Consider the following 17609-nt stretch of genomic DNA (forward strand, 5'->3'; position numbering starts at 1 on the left):
AAGAAATAAATGAGAACTATTATGCAAAGAATGAAAAAAAGTATCTTTAAACATAGCCAACTATCATTTTGAAATTTTCATGACATTATTTTCTCTTCATTTGGCAGCTTTACCTTTTAACAATTTAGTATATTAAATTATTGATGTTTAGTGTAAGCTCCTTTTATTAATGTCATAGGTGCTTTTACTTTAGTAGATGGAAGTGATATGATTTCAAAACTGTTCTTGTAATTGTGTGTGATATCATGGACTAATCTTTCACAAAAATATAATAGTATAAGCTAGCATTTATATTGCTAATTACTAAATTGAGGAGCATTTGGTTTGATGGCACTCCAGTTCAGCTGAAATGTAACCGAGACCCTTACTTAACTGAGGAGTATTTTTGTTCTGAATATGTATTGATAGGGTTAATGGTTAATTGGCAGACTATATCTTTGAAGCAGAACACCATTAGCACTGAGACCCCTCACGTTGTAGAGTGTTTCCATTATTTATTCTTTGCTGAAAATTTCTTTGTGTTGAAAATAATAACAGTTGATTTAAGGCTGCAACCTTTTAATTCATGCATTAGACACTTTACATTTAAATGGCAAGAAGTTTTCTGTGGGGTATATGTGAGTTCCCTAGGTAGGGAGCAGTTTTGTTCTAAGTCCTGCTGGGTTTTGTGGGGCAAATCCCATCTCTTTCCTGTCTCGCCTCATGTTATCTATATTGATTTTAAGTGCTTTGAGGGAGAGCGTGCTGGTCGCTGGAATCTGCACCAAGCAGCTGCCGCACAGGAGCCGGCTTTAGGTCTAATGCAGAGTCTTGCCTTGGTTTTCAGCAATGCCCTTGCCTCTGGTCATTGAAGCAAGCGAAGCCCCTCACCGGCTCTTGACTTCTGCAGCCTCGGACGATCAGTGGAGCCATTCGCTGTTTGCTTTGATACCCTCATGGACAAAGAAGATTTTGTTCAAACGAGAGTCTTCTATTAACCACCAGCTGGTCGGTAAAAGATGGTTTGCCACTTTTAATATTTGTAAGGATTGTAGCAATTATATCAAAAGTAAACATTGCTGGAAATTTACTGCCCCATTAGTATGCTTCTAATTCTGTCTCAGGTGATTATGTTCACTTGAGATGGCTTCAGCAACACTAACTAGTTGTGAGACTTCCAAAGAATTATTGTGGCAGTTGCGTAAATTCTGATAGACGCTTAGTAATGAAACAGATCTGTACAGTCTGATAAACTTTGTGCAGAGTGTATTTTGTTAGGGAATTGTGATAGCCAAAAGATGAATATATCAATTAAGATACTAGTAATTACTTGTGGGAATAAGTAGTTCATACAAATTTGGACTAGAAAAAAAGTTTAACTATTGGGATAACAAAGCTCTTAAATTTGAAAGTGATTAATACCTCTAAATTTTTTTTCTAATTTCATTATTTACATAATTTAACTTGTGCTGCAGTTTGTGAATTGTGGTATCTTCATACTCTATGTAGGCTTTTCCCCTTCCTCCACAGCCTGAAGATGTGTCCAATATATCAGTGTCTTCTGGATTTGGAATAACCCTTCAGAAATGTGGTGTGGTAAGTTTTCTTACATTTGTCTTGTTAATTTGGTAGGAAGTTTGTACCCAAATGTCCTTTAAAAAGTGGGAACAGAATTGTGCCCATGCTGAGTATTTGGGAGAACGTCCATTTTGATGTTAAGATGGTCGCACCGTCTGTAAGAGGCACAGTTTTGCAGTGTTGATTCAAAACTGAAGGAAGTCAGTGAAGTCTCCTCTCAGACTTCAGGGGATTTTGGATTGTGGTCAAAGTAGATACCTCAGCGTGAATTTCTAAAACTATAAATGGGCAAAGCCCAGTGAACTCTAGAAATCAGCCACAAGGCTGGGTAGAGATAGAGACCGACTTGTTTAGAGGATGAGATAAGCCTACTGAGATACTTTTCTGGCTCAACCATGCGTGCCCTACCTGTATCAAGTATGGACTCCTTTTGAAGGATGGGGCACTGAGCCCCGTGATGCCCATTGTATCTTTGGGCATCCTGTCATACAGCCATGGAAGAGCCACTGTGTCATAGTCTGCATATTCAGTGGGACTGAGCTACAGCACAGTCTTTAATAAAAAAAAAGATTTCATTTGACTCGTGCAAAATGCTTATGAGGAGCAAAGACCTCCCTACTATAAGGAAATTTTAAACCTTCCATAGACTGTTATTTTTCCTTTCTTTTTTTTTTCCCCTGCTTTTTTTTCCACACTTGGTGAAGCAAGTCTGAATTTTTATAATTAGAGACAGTTCATCTTACCTGTCCCTTGGAGAGAGAAAGCACATCCAACTTTAAGACAAATCTGAATTCAGCCACTGAAATTCTGTGTATGAGGGTAGAGGGTTCAGTAACCAGTACAGAAAAGGGGATATTATAACCTGCACCAGACCATTTGCATAGAGAAAAATGAATATGCATCACATCTCATGGCACTAATTACATATAATGTTGTTAGTGAAATGGTGGCATATCATAATTAATGAGGCTGAATAGTGAGCATTTCAGACATAAGAAGCAGTAACACAGAATCTTCTGCTTTTCCAGCTGTAGATTCCAAATTTTTATATCAGAGCCTCTCAGAAGGAGAGTTTGAGACAGTTACATGTTGGGTTTTTTCTGCTATTCATAGCACAGCCTTATGCAGGCTCATTAGAAATTGTGAAATCCTGCTGTACAAGATCAAAGTTAATCTGTTGTAGATGCTAGGATTATCAGAAAATAATTTTGCAGTTGTATTTAGTACTATTAGTTGTAAATTACTCAAAACTACACGATTGTACGTGATCATCTTCCACCTTCAAATGCAGTTCACATTTTGTTTTCCTTTGTTTACCTTGTCATCTACTTCAATCCTAATTTGTCTGAACAGATGCTTTCCTGCTAAGAGGTGGACTGGCCATATGGTGGTCTTTAGCTGTTTTAAATGGAAAAAAAGTGAATTTTGCACATTTTCCTCCTCCTACCACGCGTGGCTCCTCAGAACATGGAGATGACATACGTTTACTTCTTCAAGTCAGGATATTTCCAACACCTTGTCGCAGAAATACCCCTATTGAAACTGGGGTGTTTAAATTTTACCTATGCTTCCGGCACCCACTCCCTTCCTTCCTTCCAAAAATGTGCTCCTTTAAGAGCTTCATTCCATAGTATGACATGAATTTTTCTGTAATAGTACTTCATACTGACAATAATCTTTAGCAGAGCTGAAGTAAATCTTTAAATTTGACTAGCTTTTAACACATTTACCCATCTTGTTTCTCAGTCTCCTAAGTATTCTTGCATTGCAGATCATCTACGATTCTATGATCCTTCATTTTTTTTCCACCTTTCCTGTTTCTAGTTGTTCTAACTTATTCCAAAAGATCCTCCGTTCCTTTTGCTTCCACAGCAATTCCTTACTCCTTTCTTTTCTCCTAGCGTGTCCTTGCTCTTGCCATGGTTCTTTCACTCCGCTCTCCCAGGTACCTGAAGTGACATTGCTTGCAGAGGGTGATGACGCATACGGTGTGCTTTAGCAGCAGAGAGAAAACGGAGTGTGCACTTATGCATCATGAGTGGCTGCCATTGGGTTCAGTTCCTGTAGATGGTTTGCAGCACAATCATCTGCTCCAAAAGCAAGAAAAAACATCTTCAGGCAAATTAGAGGAGGAACTTAAAGGAGATACCCAGTGGCTGCTGATCCCAATGGCAGCGGCGTATGGAGGAGTTTCTTTCTAGGAGTGGTCAAACCCAAGAGCTTCCCTACTGCTTGATTCTCATCTGCTGCTTTCTCCAGTGCTATCAGGAAAAAAAAATCCAAATTCTTTCAACCCCTTTGCAGTTTAGCTTAAAACTGACTGCTAGTCAAAATTAAAGAATGCAAAACATGTATTTAATATTAATCAGAAATGCAACAAATGTGGCCTTTTGGCCACCTGAGGAAGATTGTGGTATCAGATAGGCAGTACAGTTGGGATACCTCGGAAGGGTTGCTTTGTTTAGTCACTGAATTAAGAATTTTATTAAATGAGACAAAATGAAGAGAAAATGCAAAATTGGTTGGAGAAAGAGAGCGAACAGTGTGTGGGAGTGCATTAAACTTGTCTAGGGGAAGGAGAGGACTAATGCTGCCATATTCCCCCACATATCTGTGAACTATACATATGCTCTTTTCTCTGCCTATTTTATTATAGGAATTTATCTAAATTATTGTTTATATCCCCTCCCCAAATGTAAAGGAGTATATTTGTGCCTGATTAGAAGCACAGGAAGAGACCCTGAAATCCTCATTTTTTGTCTTCATCTCACAGAATAGCAAGGTAAAGGTGTGGGAAAATGAAGGGAGTAAAAAATTGTGCTATTTCCCCCTGTTTCCGCAGCTCCCTCTTTTGCTGATGCATACATGTTTGTCTGCACAGGCCCATCCGCATTTACCGTGGAGCATAATACGGTATTAACAACTCATGCAGTTTGAACCTTGAATCTTTCAAAGTGTATTTTCTTGTTTTGGTGACTGGAACAGGGTCTCTGCTTTGTGGCTTTCGATTTTCTTTATGTGGCTTTGAGGCTTTTTTTCGTGTTTCTTTTTGTTCGTGCTTTTTAAAGCAAGTTTCTAGCCTTTGTGACTGCACAGGAAAGGTTGAAAGGCATGTTGACTGCATCATGCTGGATCAGAAACCAGAAGAGAGGAAATCTGCCCAAAATAAATCACATTTTTAATATTTGGTGATTTTAAGTCTCATAAATGTTGGGCTTTAATTCATGATATACAAACATATGAAATTGGTAATGCTTTCCTCACAAATATGATGAAGCCTATTTTTATACATGCTGACAATTATTTGCAGAATCTAGTACAATAAATAGTTGGGTTTTTTCCTCCATAAGATTTGTTTAATGCAATTGAGGTTGAACGTGCTGTAATGAGTTTGGAAAATTTAGTGTGGTATACCAAGGAGAGTTTGTTATGTAAACAGATTTATTCAAAGGTACTTTAATTAGTGTCACTTGAATAGAAAAATACAAACTAACTAATAATAATGTCAATAAACTGTTTCTTCTCCTTGATTCATAAGATATGCTAAAACTGTAATCTGTTTCTATACTGAATTAGTATGAAATGCAGAGATCAATGGTGCACAATGAAATCATAACTACATATGTCAAACCCTGTGGCTGCCATGGACTCTGGTGTGATTTCTGAAGTCTATCACAATTCATATTTTTAGAACTCATTTCTGTGGGGGCTGCTTTATTATTTACATTTGCTGATGTCCAGATACAGAGTAGACATTTCCTAAAAAAGAGGAGGAAAAAAGAGAGAGGCTCAGCCTGAATCATACTTTGGTCAGCTAAATAAGTGTTAATTTGATGTCATTATTAGAAGCCTGATATACCATCATGGCTATACGTGCTGGTTTTGGCTGGGGTAGAGTTAATTTTCTTCACAGTAGCTAGTATGGGGCTATGTTTATTAGTAATCAACACTATGAATTTTGCTGTTAAGATACACATACAGCCAAAACCAGCACACTATACTATAGGCTGGCATATTATACGCCTGATAAAGTTTTCAACAATTCTGGTTTAATATGAGTTATAGGGGAAGGCAATTTGGAAGGTGAGAGGTCAGTAAGCAACTCTGTGCTCAAAGTAATTTCATTTAGAGGGTGTCATTACTCAGTAAGAGTTAACGGCCTAGTGGAATAAATAACTAAAATCACATGAGCGTGTGTTGCTAGAGATTGGCGATTAGCTTATGAACTTCACCACTAACTGGAAGCAGAGCTGTGAACTCCACCTCCACTGGTGGCTCCATCAGCCCTCCCATGGGAGGGGCGCATCGAGGCAGCTGGCACCCTTCAGAGAGTGTGGTTGCTCTGAAAAAAGGGAAATAGAGACCAAAACTGCATGGAGAGAATGAACTTGCAATGAGAGTAGCTTGCAAAAGAAACATCCTCCTGGTACAGAAGTTCAAAGTTAAGAATTTTCCAGACTGTGGTTATAAAGTTATGATCCAGTTCTGTGTTGTATGAGGTATTGTGGGGATATTCAGATTCTTATTTTCACTTCTGGTTCTGCATGAGCTGGGTTTCCAACTTCTGGCTTTCTGTCCCTTTGTCTCCAAGCAACAGCTTGACATACCAAAGATAAAAATCTTCTTGGGAGTCTGAGATCAAACTGAGTGTAGTGCCATTTGGAGGTCGCTCAGAATGCCTTCAGAAAATCAGCTTACACATATAATGAACTTCTGTTAGTAATCAGTACTATGAATTTTGCTGGTAAGATGCACATACAGCCATTTTGCACCGTTAATACTAATATTTCTGTTTTCAGGTGGATGTTGAACATGACCCTCAAACTGCATACATTACACTTCTGATTAATAACACCAACACGCTGCTCTCAGCAAACATTACAGATCTTATCCTCCTGGACAATATCACTGGTCTACATGTTCGAAAGAACAACGTTAATAAGACCACAGATGGCATACAGATTTACAGGAAAAGATTCTTGCAAGGTAACAAAATCTGCAAAGAAGTACCCCTGATTACACATGTGGAAGAGCATCTGTTCACGATATTTATTTATTTATTTATTTATTTATGTATTTTTGTTGGTATAAATTCTCCAATTATCAGTTAATACAGGTGAAGAACTCTGGGAAAGGTTTCGTGCTGCAGTTTACAATTCTACTAATGCACAGTTTGCCTCCCACCTTTGAACTGCTTCTGATCTCCCAGGCACAGAAGTGAGCCCCTGTACTCTGTAAAAGTCGCTGCCATCAAAACGAAAGAGAATCTTTCATGATAGTATTTGTTCATTTTGGGTATTTTTAAAAGCTGCTGCACAAGCCATTTTAATCATATCTGATGAGTATTCCTTCTTTAGCAAAGCATGACAGATTGACTTGCTGAGGTATTGAGGTGCATTGGAATTGCAAAAGGCCATGCAAGCAGGCAAGAAGATTCATCAGAAATAAGGCAGCTCCTCTCAGTATCCGTTTTCCCCAAACTGAGCAAATTATAAAACCAAGTAATCGAGAGATAAACCTATCCATTCTTGGAGTGAGTCTGTTCCTTTGGTAGCAGTTGGATCACTGCACATTCATAAAATCTTACCTTTCTTGATTTCTTCATCTCCTTTTTCCTAAGCACAAAGAAGATTAGCAGCTTGCATTTGAGAGTCATGATATTTCTTTTGGAGCTTTGGAAGTGTTCAGTGATACCTGTTTGTGGTTGAAGTATTTAGGGTTATGATAGTGTTTTACTGGTGAAAGGTTTCCAAATAGGAAAGGGAAATAAGTAGACCTGGCACTGCTGTCTGATTGCAAATGGATAGCCAGACTCCATTTCTAATAACAGCAGTGTGAGTAGTGGTACTGATAACAGGGCTGTTTTTTCTAAAATGTCAAAGAATTGCTGGCTGTCAACAGAGGTTCTTAAGAAAGAATGATCCCTGAGAAAGAATAGAAAAATGGTTTGCAGAGCTGATCTAGTAAACCGAGTTGGAGCAGTTACTTAATTTATTTATCATTACTGAATCTGGAACTGAAGCTAGCTTTTCTAGCCCATATACGCTGCACAAATCAGCATGAAGAATACTGAAGTGGAAGAAAATCCAGCAAAACAAATTTCTGCATAGTTTAAAGTTTTGTCATTACTATGTCAGTCCTGGACTTGGCCCATACCTTGCCACTAGGGCTGTACAGAAAGGCTATACCGACACTGGCCTATGTACTGTCATGCTGCATGTTAGCCATGATAATTTTTCAGTGCTAGAGTACACTGTGAATCAAAATCCAGCTGAAATCTCAGTCAGATTTCTCTTTGGTTTCAACATGAGGAGAACCAACTAGTTAGTGGTTATAATGTAGGCTGTCCACTTTATAAAAAAAAAAAAAATTATTTTAAAATAACTCATGTTGAGTTTTACTGTCAGTCAAAACATGATGCTTTTCAGTAGCTTGACACATCATTTAATGCAGTTTCCAGATCCCGGGCCAAATTTGCTTGCGTTCTTAGAGGCAGCAGATACGAAGGATGTTGCTGGACTCATGTGGCCAGGAACTATCTACTCTGGATGTGAGGCATCTGCTGTGTCAGAAAGCAAAAGCTCCTGTGCTGTCCAAAGCCTTCCCCAGGGATCTTTGAGAAATTTTCCTGGGACAGAGCGAAGCTGTCCATATCCTTCCTCTCTGGACTATGCTGGTAGGCTCTGGCTACCTCCTCTGCTGAGTTCGCTTGAAGTCAGTGTTGTGAGCTTACTGCAGCTTGGTTCCTCGGAGAGCACTTTTGCTGGTGAGGAAGCACAGTCTAAAGGGGAACCTAAAAAGCTCCTCGGATGTTTTATTCATATTGAACTTGCTTTTCAAATTTTGCAAACATCTGTAACTGCAGCTTAGCTCAGCTGGGTGCTCAGCTGTGAAGAGATTCACACTCAGTCGTCTTGTGTAAAAAAAGATGTGCAACTGTACTGGGTTGTTTTTGAGTCTATGTAGCTACTGTTTAAGAAAATGCAGACATGATTACTTAGAGGCTGCTATTGCACTGGCAGATGTACCTCACCTGCTTAATCTACACAGCTTGGGTTTTTTTCCTTTGTTTTAACAGGTGGAGAACACTTTGCAATCAACTACTCTGCACTTCTTGATGCAAAAGAAATGTGGGATGGCAGGGTCTTGACACTGCCTGCAAAGCTAACTTTCAGGAGTTCATCACAGGTACGTCCTTTACAATTTTATTTTGCTCGTCACAATTTTTGTAAAAAAAAAAAAGTCTCCAAGGTGGTTCTTGTCTGCCTAAGCAATGAGGCCTGCATGTAGTGAGGTTCTTAGGCTCTCTGATTGTTTACCATGAATTTATAAATACATGAGATAGTCTTCATAGCTTGGGAAGCCCTAGACCTCCATAAATAGGTGAAGTATGTTTGTGTGTTGTCCTGTAGCTTCTCTCTCTACTTTTTGTATTTCTCTCCAGTTTATCTATGTATCCCGGAAATAATGGTGTTCCACATACTTATGTGTGTATTCCTGTAGTCTGTGAAAGATTGAAAGTTTTGCCATATTTTTATCAGAAAATAATTTCTTTTAACCAAAAAACAAATTGCAGCAAAGGAAAACCTCCTTGCTCATAAGGAAGTAACTTTTTTAGTATGAGAGTTGTGAATCTCTGAAAGAGATTTTTCAGAGAAGGTGAGGAATCTCCATCCTTGCTGATTTTTGAGAACTTGTTTGCACCAGTCTCTAAGACAACCGGTCTAATGCTGGAGTTGGCCCAGCTTTGACTAGGAGGCAGGACTAAGGAGTCAGGACAAGTGGTTTCTTCCAAAGTAAAATTTTTCAATTCTTAAATATGGCTTGATATTTTTTTATGGTTTTCATAATTGCATGTAATTAGAATGTGCAGATGTATTTTCATTTCAACTGCTGTATCTCCTTTATTTTAGAGGAAAAAATGTACAATGTGCATGAGAGTGGTACTAGAGTGGTAGAGATCAAGACTTCAAAAAACAGGGAATTCTAAGAGTAAAGACATATGCACTGACTGTGGCTCCTGTTCTGTGCATTTTCAGTCAACCCAGATTTTATAGGCACAGAAAAATGTAATTCTGTGAGCAATGGAATATGCCTCTGTGTGACTATAAGGGGAGAGTATCCCACAGAGCAGCTGCTTCCATGTCTGTTACCACTAAGTACACTGCATTTGCCTATCAGATTTATTGCAGCTTTAAGCTTAATGAGAAGTATAGTTTATCTTCCAAGGAGAGGCTTTTCTAGAGACTCTGGGCTGTTTGCCAGTGGATTCTGCTCATTTTTTTTAATACATTTAATATTTTTATATCTCAGAATAAAACACATCTCGTATCATTGACAGCATCGTTCACCATAACTGAAGAAGAAAAGACCAAGGTAAATTCTATGATTTGGTATTATGTTGACTCTCCTGCTTAAACTTATGGACAATCTAAACTAAATCTTAGGAGCTAAGGATGTACTTATGTGCTTATATCTCATCACTCAGCTACTGACTATTAATCATACACAAGTTCTGCCTTCTCTGATTTTAAGAGGAAGAAAACAGGAGGGGTCAAGATGAGGGGTCTTTGTTGTCTTAAAGGAGCAATATTTAGTATGGAAATAAAACTTCCATTATATTCCTAGCCATGTCTTTTCATTTGAAGAAGTGTCCAGGCACAGAGAACTGTGATGAGAGGAATGCTCACCTGCTCCTGTGCCTAGCCACCATGAGAAAGCTTTTTGTCTTTCCAAAAGGGTGGAGTTATCTCCACCTATTGAGAAAAGGTTTGTGTATCAGCATGATACACAAACCAGAAAATAGCTGTGTGGGGAGCCTGAGAAATAGAACTGCAGTAAAAGAGATGTAGTTTATGTTTGCCTTTCATTTTTTAACTAGTCATCCTTCCAATATGACTTACTGTTCTTGGCTTCTGAATTAACATCGTTTGTAAGAGGCCAGATAAACCTTCAAAATTACATTGACTGCAGCAGTGTTTCTCTTCTAGATAATTTTTTATTAGAGAACTCCCCACTGTATACATCAGTTTCATTGCTAGAGTAATCTCTTCACCAAACTAGTTTTTCTCCCCTAGCCCCTCATTACCTTGACAGGCTGCTGTGTTGCAAGGGGTCTTTTTTTAAGGAGCTGTGTCTTGGTTGGCAAGAACAATGTGATTATTTGTGTTCAGGCAGAAGAAAATAGTTTGTTTCACCCCAGAACATTTTTGCCATGGTTGTATCATTTGAAATCTAAAGTTCATGTGGATGGAGCTTGCCTGAAGAGGTCCTGAGGACTAGGCTGCTCATTCCTTCTATGGGCCTGTCCCATGAGTTCCTCTCCACCTTTAAAATCAGTAGTCTATCTGGAGATTGGGCACAGGGGCCTCTTGTTCCCGTGTTCTCTTTTGCTGGGGATCTCTTGCCCTCTTACCTTCTATTAGTGTAACAGATATAAGTCCAGACTTGGCTTTCTCATAATTGAAGAACAAGTGCCCATTCTGTTAAAATGAAAGCCAAAATTAAACATGATATAAAGTAAAACTACATGAGCTAGAGAACTCATTGTTCCTGGATAACAATCTAGTAAGATTTAAAAGGATTGGACATTTGTATAGCTAAGTGTTATGCTTGGGATTACCATAAATGTATTTTTTGGAAACTTACTCTTGAAGGTGTAAAACATGCAGTAGCTGACTGGGTTAGCAAAATAGCTTCATGAATGCTGCTTTTCTGTAGAGTTCAGTGTGAATTGATCTGCAGCAGTTGGTGATGTCTAAGCTAAGACCGTAAGCTACATTGGTCTTGGCCCACCATGAAAATTCCTGCAATCTGTTAATATAGTTAAAACCTTTATAGTGTGGGTTTTTTTCCAACTTGAACTTGACAGTTAGACCTCAACAAGTTCTTGGGGACTATTCCATAGTTAGGTAAAATTGGCTCAGCTGCATTTGAACTTACTAAATGAACAGGGTTTGTAATTAAAATGTGTGGTAAAGGTGTGTGGAGACTACTGTTAATTTTGAAAAATAAAGCTTAGAAATTGTGGAACACATCATGTTTCACATGCGTAGTATTGGCCTTTGGACTGTGGCCAAGCATAAGGTGCTTCAGAAGGAAACCAGTTTGTGCAAGGAAATTATGATCAGCTGAAAAAGGTGCGATGTATTTCATCCATATCTTCAGCTGTTATAAATGCTCTCAATCTCAGATTTTATTTATTAAAAATCATTATTTATACCTGTTCATGGGTGTGATAAAGCTAACACACACGTGTGGCTAAATGGATACTAAATGTTGACTTTGGGGACAGAAAAGAGAAGAATTAATTATGTGGTCATGGCAGTGCCATGCTAAGTTGGTCCTATCAGCTTTCACATGGTTTGCTTGCACACTTAGCTGCTGTGCTGTTCTTTAAAGTTTTACAAACCGTGTGGATTTTCTCTTCTGCGCTGCTGGAAGAAAGTGCTTGGTTCTATGTGACAAGGTAATTTTGTGGGTTATGAAAAAATATGAGTGTTGCTCATCTAAGTGTCCATGCCAGATGTCTTCCCGCAGCACTTCAGGGGCTGTCAGTACTATGTGCTTCTGCCTTCGGGTGGTTTTGATGCTGAATGGGAAACTGTAGTAAAAAGGACAAAAGGAGATTCTCCCATCTAAGCACACTGCATGGGATGAATGATAATAATTACTTTGATCTGATTTTTACCAGGCTTGTTCCCTTGGCATCCTTCAAATCAGTGGGAGCACAGCAGTTTTTGAAAGAAACTCTGGCCTGTGATGCTTCTTCTCACTATTGGGATGGCTTAAGCAGTTAGCTTCGGATACGGCTTTTGAGGCTTACTGTTGTGTCAGTGGTTTGAAGGTTGGCCTGCAGTGCCGGCACTGGTCCTACGCTGTGGCTTGTGCAGGGGCTCTGGCACCTGCCCTGCACCATCCGCTGTGATCCTTTCAGATGCCATTAGGTGCCTGCTGTGTCCTCCTGCTTGGGTTTACAGCCCCCAGTGACATGGACTGTCATTCCAGAACCCATTTTCTTTTAAGTATAAAAGCTCAGGTAATTCCCTGTCCATTTTTCTCCATTGGAGCTTAACATCTCACAGAACCACCTGCCCTGATGCAGACTGACTGCCCCGCCATAGGTCTCGCCTTTTACTTTACTTAGAAAGCAACAGGATCATTCCCAAGCCAGTGCTTTTTCTCCATCAAAACTTAACCAGCTTCATTTCAGCTTCACTGAACCCATAGCCTCACCAGACTCCTGCTTTCCCCAGAAGCCTAGAGAGACCCCTAAATTTCACAGAGTGCTTGGAAATTAGACAAATGCGAGTGAATTCAGCCAAATGATGAAGTGGTTCCAAAGCAGCATTTTTTTCCTAAGTATTATCTACAGCATCTCCTGTTCCTTGAAAGTGGTGGGACCTCAGGCAGAGCCGTGGTGTGGCAGAGGTCAGTGAGAACCCTTCTGTGACTCCCTCTTGGCCACCTAGTGCAACCGGAGAACCTGGGGACAGCAGATTGACTTAAGAGAAATTACATTTTTTCCAAGTCACACACAGATGTTTGTTGGCTCAGTGACTGTCAAGTGGTATGGGCGAAACCCTTTTGATCTGTGAAGGGAGTAAACACTGGGTTAGGGAGGGGAGTTACGTAATATTCACATAATCATCTTTCAAATAAATTTAAAGATGAAGATATTTTGATGCAAAGTGATGCAGCTTTAACTGAGCTCATGGCAAGGAACTGGGGGCAGTGCAGAGTCAGAGTCGGAGAGAGCTGGTACTGACGATGATATAGATGTGTTGGGTGTCCTTAGTGGTCAGCCCGGGTAGAGGAGAGCGTAGTGGAAGCAATTGCCCACAGTAGTAGGAAGCTACATCAAGAAAAAACATTCAGACAATGTGTTGGTAATTACACGTGGAGCCATGAAATTAATGTGTTGCTCCTCTTTTTCTTTTCTTTCTCGTTTCTGTTTAAAACTTAAAGATATTGAATGGTATTAGAAGGAATTCAGCACATGGCTGGTTTACTCGGATATGTACTTAGTCCCAAACAATTTTAGTGTGAACGTCAAAGTGCTTCAAGGGTTTCATTACTTTAGACTAAGTGCATTAAAAAAAAACAAAACAAAAAAACAAACCAAGCATACCTCTATCAGTCAGAGCAATTGTTGATTCTACATGTACGGTACTGTGAAGTAAACCTTGGATCTTCTTCCTGGAACTGTGCAAGTGCCAGCAGTAGCCTGTATTAACGTCTTGATGATATCCTTGATACTGACATCATCGCCCAATTCCACTGAAATCATGTTGAAATCAATGAGTGCTGAGCATCTGCAGCAGCTTTGAGGAGCTGAGCCTTCAAAACAACAAAGTTCCTTTCAGTTAGAGATATGACAGATTTTCAGTGTACAAAGATGTATCAGAGAGAAAAAAAACTAGGCAGTAAAAGGATACAGTTGTGCTGTTAAATTGGAATAAATCCTTTTCAAATTGTGGACCATGTTTGATTATTACTTCCTATGCAGAATTACCGTTGACTCCATGGAATGCTCTCAGGTTTCTGCTCCAAGAGATGACCAAGCCCAGCTTGCAAGCAGCATGTTAATTATTTACACTTTCTAGCCCCAACAGAGTGATTAGTTTGTAGTGAAACATTATACTAATAGCTGTGCAATGTTTTTCCTCCAAAGATCTCAAAGAACTAAACAAACACTGAATTAACTTTTGCTTCATGGAGCATGAAGTAAAAATTAAATTTTAATGAAATTCAATTTAAAGATTAAATTAAGAGCTAAAGTGAAAGGCTTACAAAGTTGTTGGCTGGCTCATGGTTCCGGTGCTCCTGCTATTCTTTTCTGACTCTGGCTCATGCAGAAACCGCAAGGGTGCACACAAATTGGGTGGTTTTGTCAACTGTCAGTTACATATTTATTCTGAACTCATATTGGTGCTGTTTCCCTATGGTGATTACTCAGTTTTATTGAATTGAGAAATGGCCATTAATTAAAGGTAGCCAACATTAGACTGATTTTTCAGAGCCTTTGAGCAACATCAAATGCCATCAATATCAATGAGACTTAGGAGAGTTTGGCAACACTGGAAACCAGGCTATTAAGTATAGGACACCCAAAAGTCACAGCACCTAAAATTCAATCTGTGCGAGTTCTGTTGCTTGGAGTTAGACAGGAATTTGGACTAGATTAACATAACAAACCATGCTGGCTTGAAAACCTATGGAAAATAGACACTTGTTTGAAAATATTAATGAAAATGTATTCATTATAACTTAATGCTGAGAAACCCTGAAGTTGTGTGAAGCCATTTAAAAATAATTTACTATGTTGTTTACAGTTATAATCTTTGAGTCTGATCTTTACATATATTTAAAATATAGTTTTAATAACATGGTCTTTTAATTTCAGATTTCGTACAGCCATGCCATCCATGCTTCAGGGTTCTTCATTGCTTTTTTTGTTTCTCTTGTATTGACATGTGCTGTTTTTTTCATTGTTTACCGAACCCAAATATTAAAATGGAGTTTCCTTAGTAAAAAACAGGTGAGTCATACTGTCTGTAACAGTACTTTATTTAAATTTTTTCATTGATCATATCTGATGATATAACTTCCTAACTAATACAGATTGTCTAAAGAGTTTTTGAAGATAAATAAAAAGCCACCAAGTGATGGATTGGATTCGCAGGTAAGGTAATCCCTACAACCTCTACTCTTTAGCACAATCAGATTTAGAGGGGAGTGTAAGAATGATAATCTGATCAGAAGAACTGCTGTCAGTACCTGGATGTTAGCTTCGGACTGGAGGGAGATCACCCTTTGGCTATCAGTTTCTTTTCAAATTCCTCCCTTCCTCCTCTCCTCTTCATCCCTCAAAATGAGAGGCAGGATGTCTGTGGGTTATAAGCAGTTGCCCAGGGAGTAGACCACTCACCTCCAGCACAGCAGACTTGGGTCCAAATTGTATTTCTGATTATTAGGAATAGGGATTTGAATTTAGGTCTCTTAGTTCCTTAGATGTGTCTTAATCTCTTGAGTGATTAAGCAAAACAGTTGGGTTTGGGGATGGAGCATTTTCAGTGTTCTTTATCCAAGCTGTGCCATTTTGGATAAAGTATTTCAGTACATACTGGGATGGAGAGAGAAAATAGAGAGTCTGGTAAATATTCATCAAGTTGGCCCAAGTTCCAGCCCTTGCTTCTATTAATTATTTATGTATTTATGTAAAGTGGAGCAACTTCAATGGGAGGGAGCTAGAGACCTCAGTCAGAATATTACAGTGATTGGAGCAGTCCTTTAAGAGACATGTGCTCAGATGTTTGACCCCCTCCTCTGGTCAGATGGTGGTGGATCTCCCATCCCTCTGGACTGACCAGAGGAGCTCACAAATCACTTCCAGTCTTATTTTCTGCAGTTGAAAATTACTCCATCAACAATTTTTACTTCTTTCAGGTCTGAAAAATTAATCCTTTTAAATGAAAAGGGCGTGCCTTGTTTCTTTTTACTGAAAAAGCTGTGATAACAAAATCATAAAAAAGGGCCAGTTTCGTCCCAGCAGTAGATATTTATAGTGGGGTTTTTGTATAGTAATTTCCGTCATACATAGGAATAGTTTTTCATGTTGTTCACCTTGTAATACTGTAATCTTGCCATATATAATTTGTATACCATGGTAACTTTTAAAAAATTGGCCTAGAAAGTTTATAGTGGAAGATAACTTCCTAGAAGGCTTTCACAAGCCTACTGAAGTCGATGTAGAGTCTTCTGTCTTCTCCATTCATTTCTTCATTTGTATTCCAGATCAGTTATATACAAAAAGTTCAGCCTGAAAAACAAGTAGTGTATTTGATTTCAGGTGCACACCTGAATTGCACTATCTATACCCTTTCCAGCTGTACAGTTTTATGATAAGTAGGAACATTCTCACCCAGAGTTACCTGCAATAGAATTACATCAGATGCTCACTCCAAGTTTTTTGTATAATCTGAAGCTTACTTAGTTCAAGAAGGCCAAGTGCAAGGTCCTGCACATGGGTCGGGGCAATCCCAAGCATAAATACTGGCTGGGCGATGAGTGGATTGAGAGCAGCTCTGCAGAGAAGGACTTGGGCATGTTGGTTGACAAGAAGCTCAACATGACCCAGCAATGTGCGCTTGCAGCCCAGAAAGCCAACCGTATCCTGGGCTGCACCAAAAGAACCATGACCAGCAGGTCAAGGGAGGTGATTCTCCCCCTCTACTGTGCTCTCATGAGACCCCACCTGGAGTACTGCGTTCAGCTCTGGGGCCCCCAGCAGAAGAAGGACATGGACCTGTTGGAGCGAGTCCAGAGGAGGGCCACGAAGATGATCAGAGGGCTGGAGCACGTCTCCTGTGAAGACAGGCTGAGAGAGTTGGGGTTGTTCAGCCTGGAGAAGAGAAGGCTCCGGGGAGACCTTGTAGGAGCCTTCCAGTACCTAAAGGGGACATACAGGAAAGCTGGGGAGGGACTTTTCACAAGGGCGTGTAGTGATAGGACAAGGGGTAATGGCTTTAAACTGGAAGAGGGCAGATTCAGATTAGATGGAAGGAAGAAGTTCTTGACTGTGAGGTTGGTGAGGCACTGGAACAGGTTGCCCAGAGAAGTTGTGGATGCCCCATCCCTGGAAGTGTTCAAGGCCAGGTTGGCTGGGGCTTTGAGCAATGTGGTCTAGTGGAAGGTGTCCCTGCCCATGGCAGGGGGGGTTGGAACTGGATGATCTTTAATGTCTTTTCCAAGCCAAACCACGCTATAATTCTATGGTTTTGGTTTTTTTCTTTTTAGGAGATACGGCATGAAGTCAGCCAAAATCACAAGCTGGAGCATTCTCAGTTTAATTCAGGTGATTTCTTTAGTGAAGATATAATTATGAACGACCAAATCATCGATATTCTGTCCTTTGAAGAATCTGGAAACATGCTTCAGGCTTTAGAAGAGTAAGAATTCACTGCTATTACATCACATCTATTACATTTATCATCAACTGAACCTTTGAATATGTTTTGAGTATCTGCCCTTTAATTTTTTTTCATAGTGTC

The 17609-nt window shown here is 39.5% G+C and overlaps 1 protein-coding gene across 1 annotated transcript in view; it reads left to right on the forward strand.

The window, feature by feature from the left end:
* EVC2 (EvC ciliary complex subunit 2) overlaps positions 1–17609 on the forward strand; it is an 80001-nt gene that overhangs the window by 10714 nt on the left and 51678 nt on the right. Inside the window, exons 3-9 of the mRNA XM_030008868.2 lie at positions 827–987; positions 1510–1575; positions 6357–6543; positions 8636–8745; positions 9871–9933; positions 14963–15097; positions 17356–17507. Coding sequence (XP_029864728.1) covers positions 827–987; positions 1510–1575; positions 6357–6543; positions 8636–8745; positions 9871–9933; positions 14963–15097; positions 17356–17507 — 874 coding nt within the window. The remainder of the gene's footprint in view (positions 1–826; positions 988–1509; positions 1576–6356; positions 6544–8635; positions 8746–9870; positions 9934–14962; positions 15098–17355; positions 17508–17609) is intronic.

The sequence above is a fragment of the Aquila chrysaetos genome, chromosome 1 (genome assembly GCF_900496995.4).
Source record: "Aquila chrysaetos chrysaetos chromosome 1, bAquChr1.4, whole genome shotgun sequence".
Classification (NCBI taxonomy): domain Eukaryota; kingdom Metazoa; phylum Chordata; class Aves; order Accipitriformes; family Accipitridae; genus Aquila; species Aquila chrysaetos.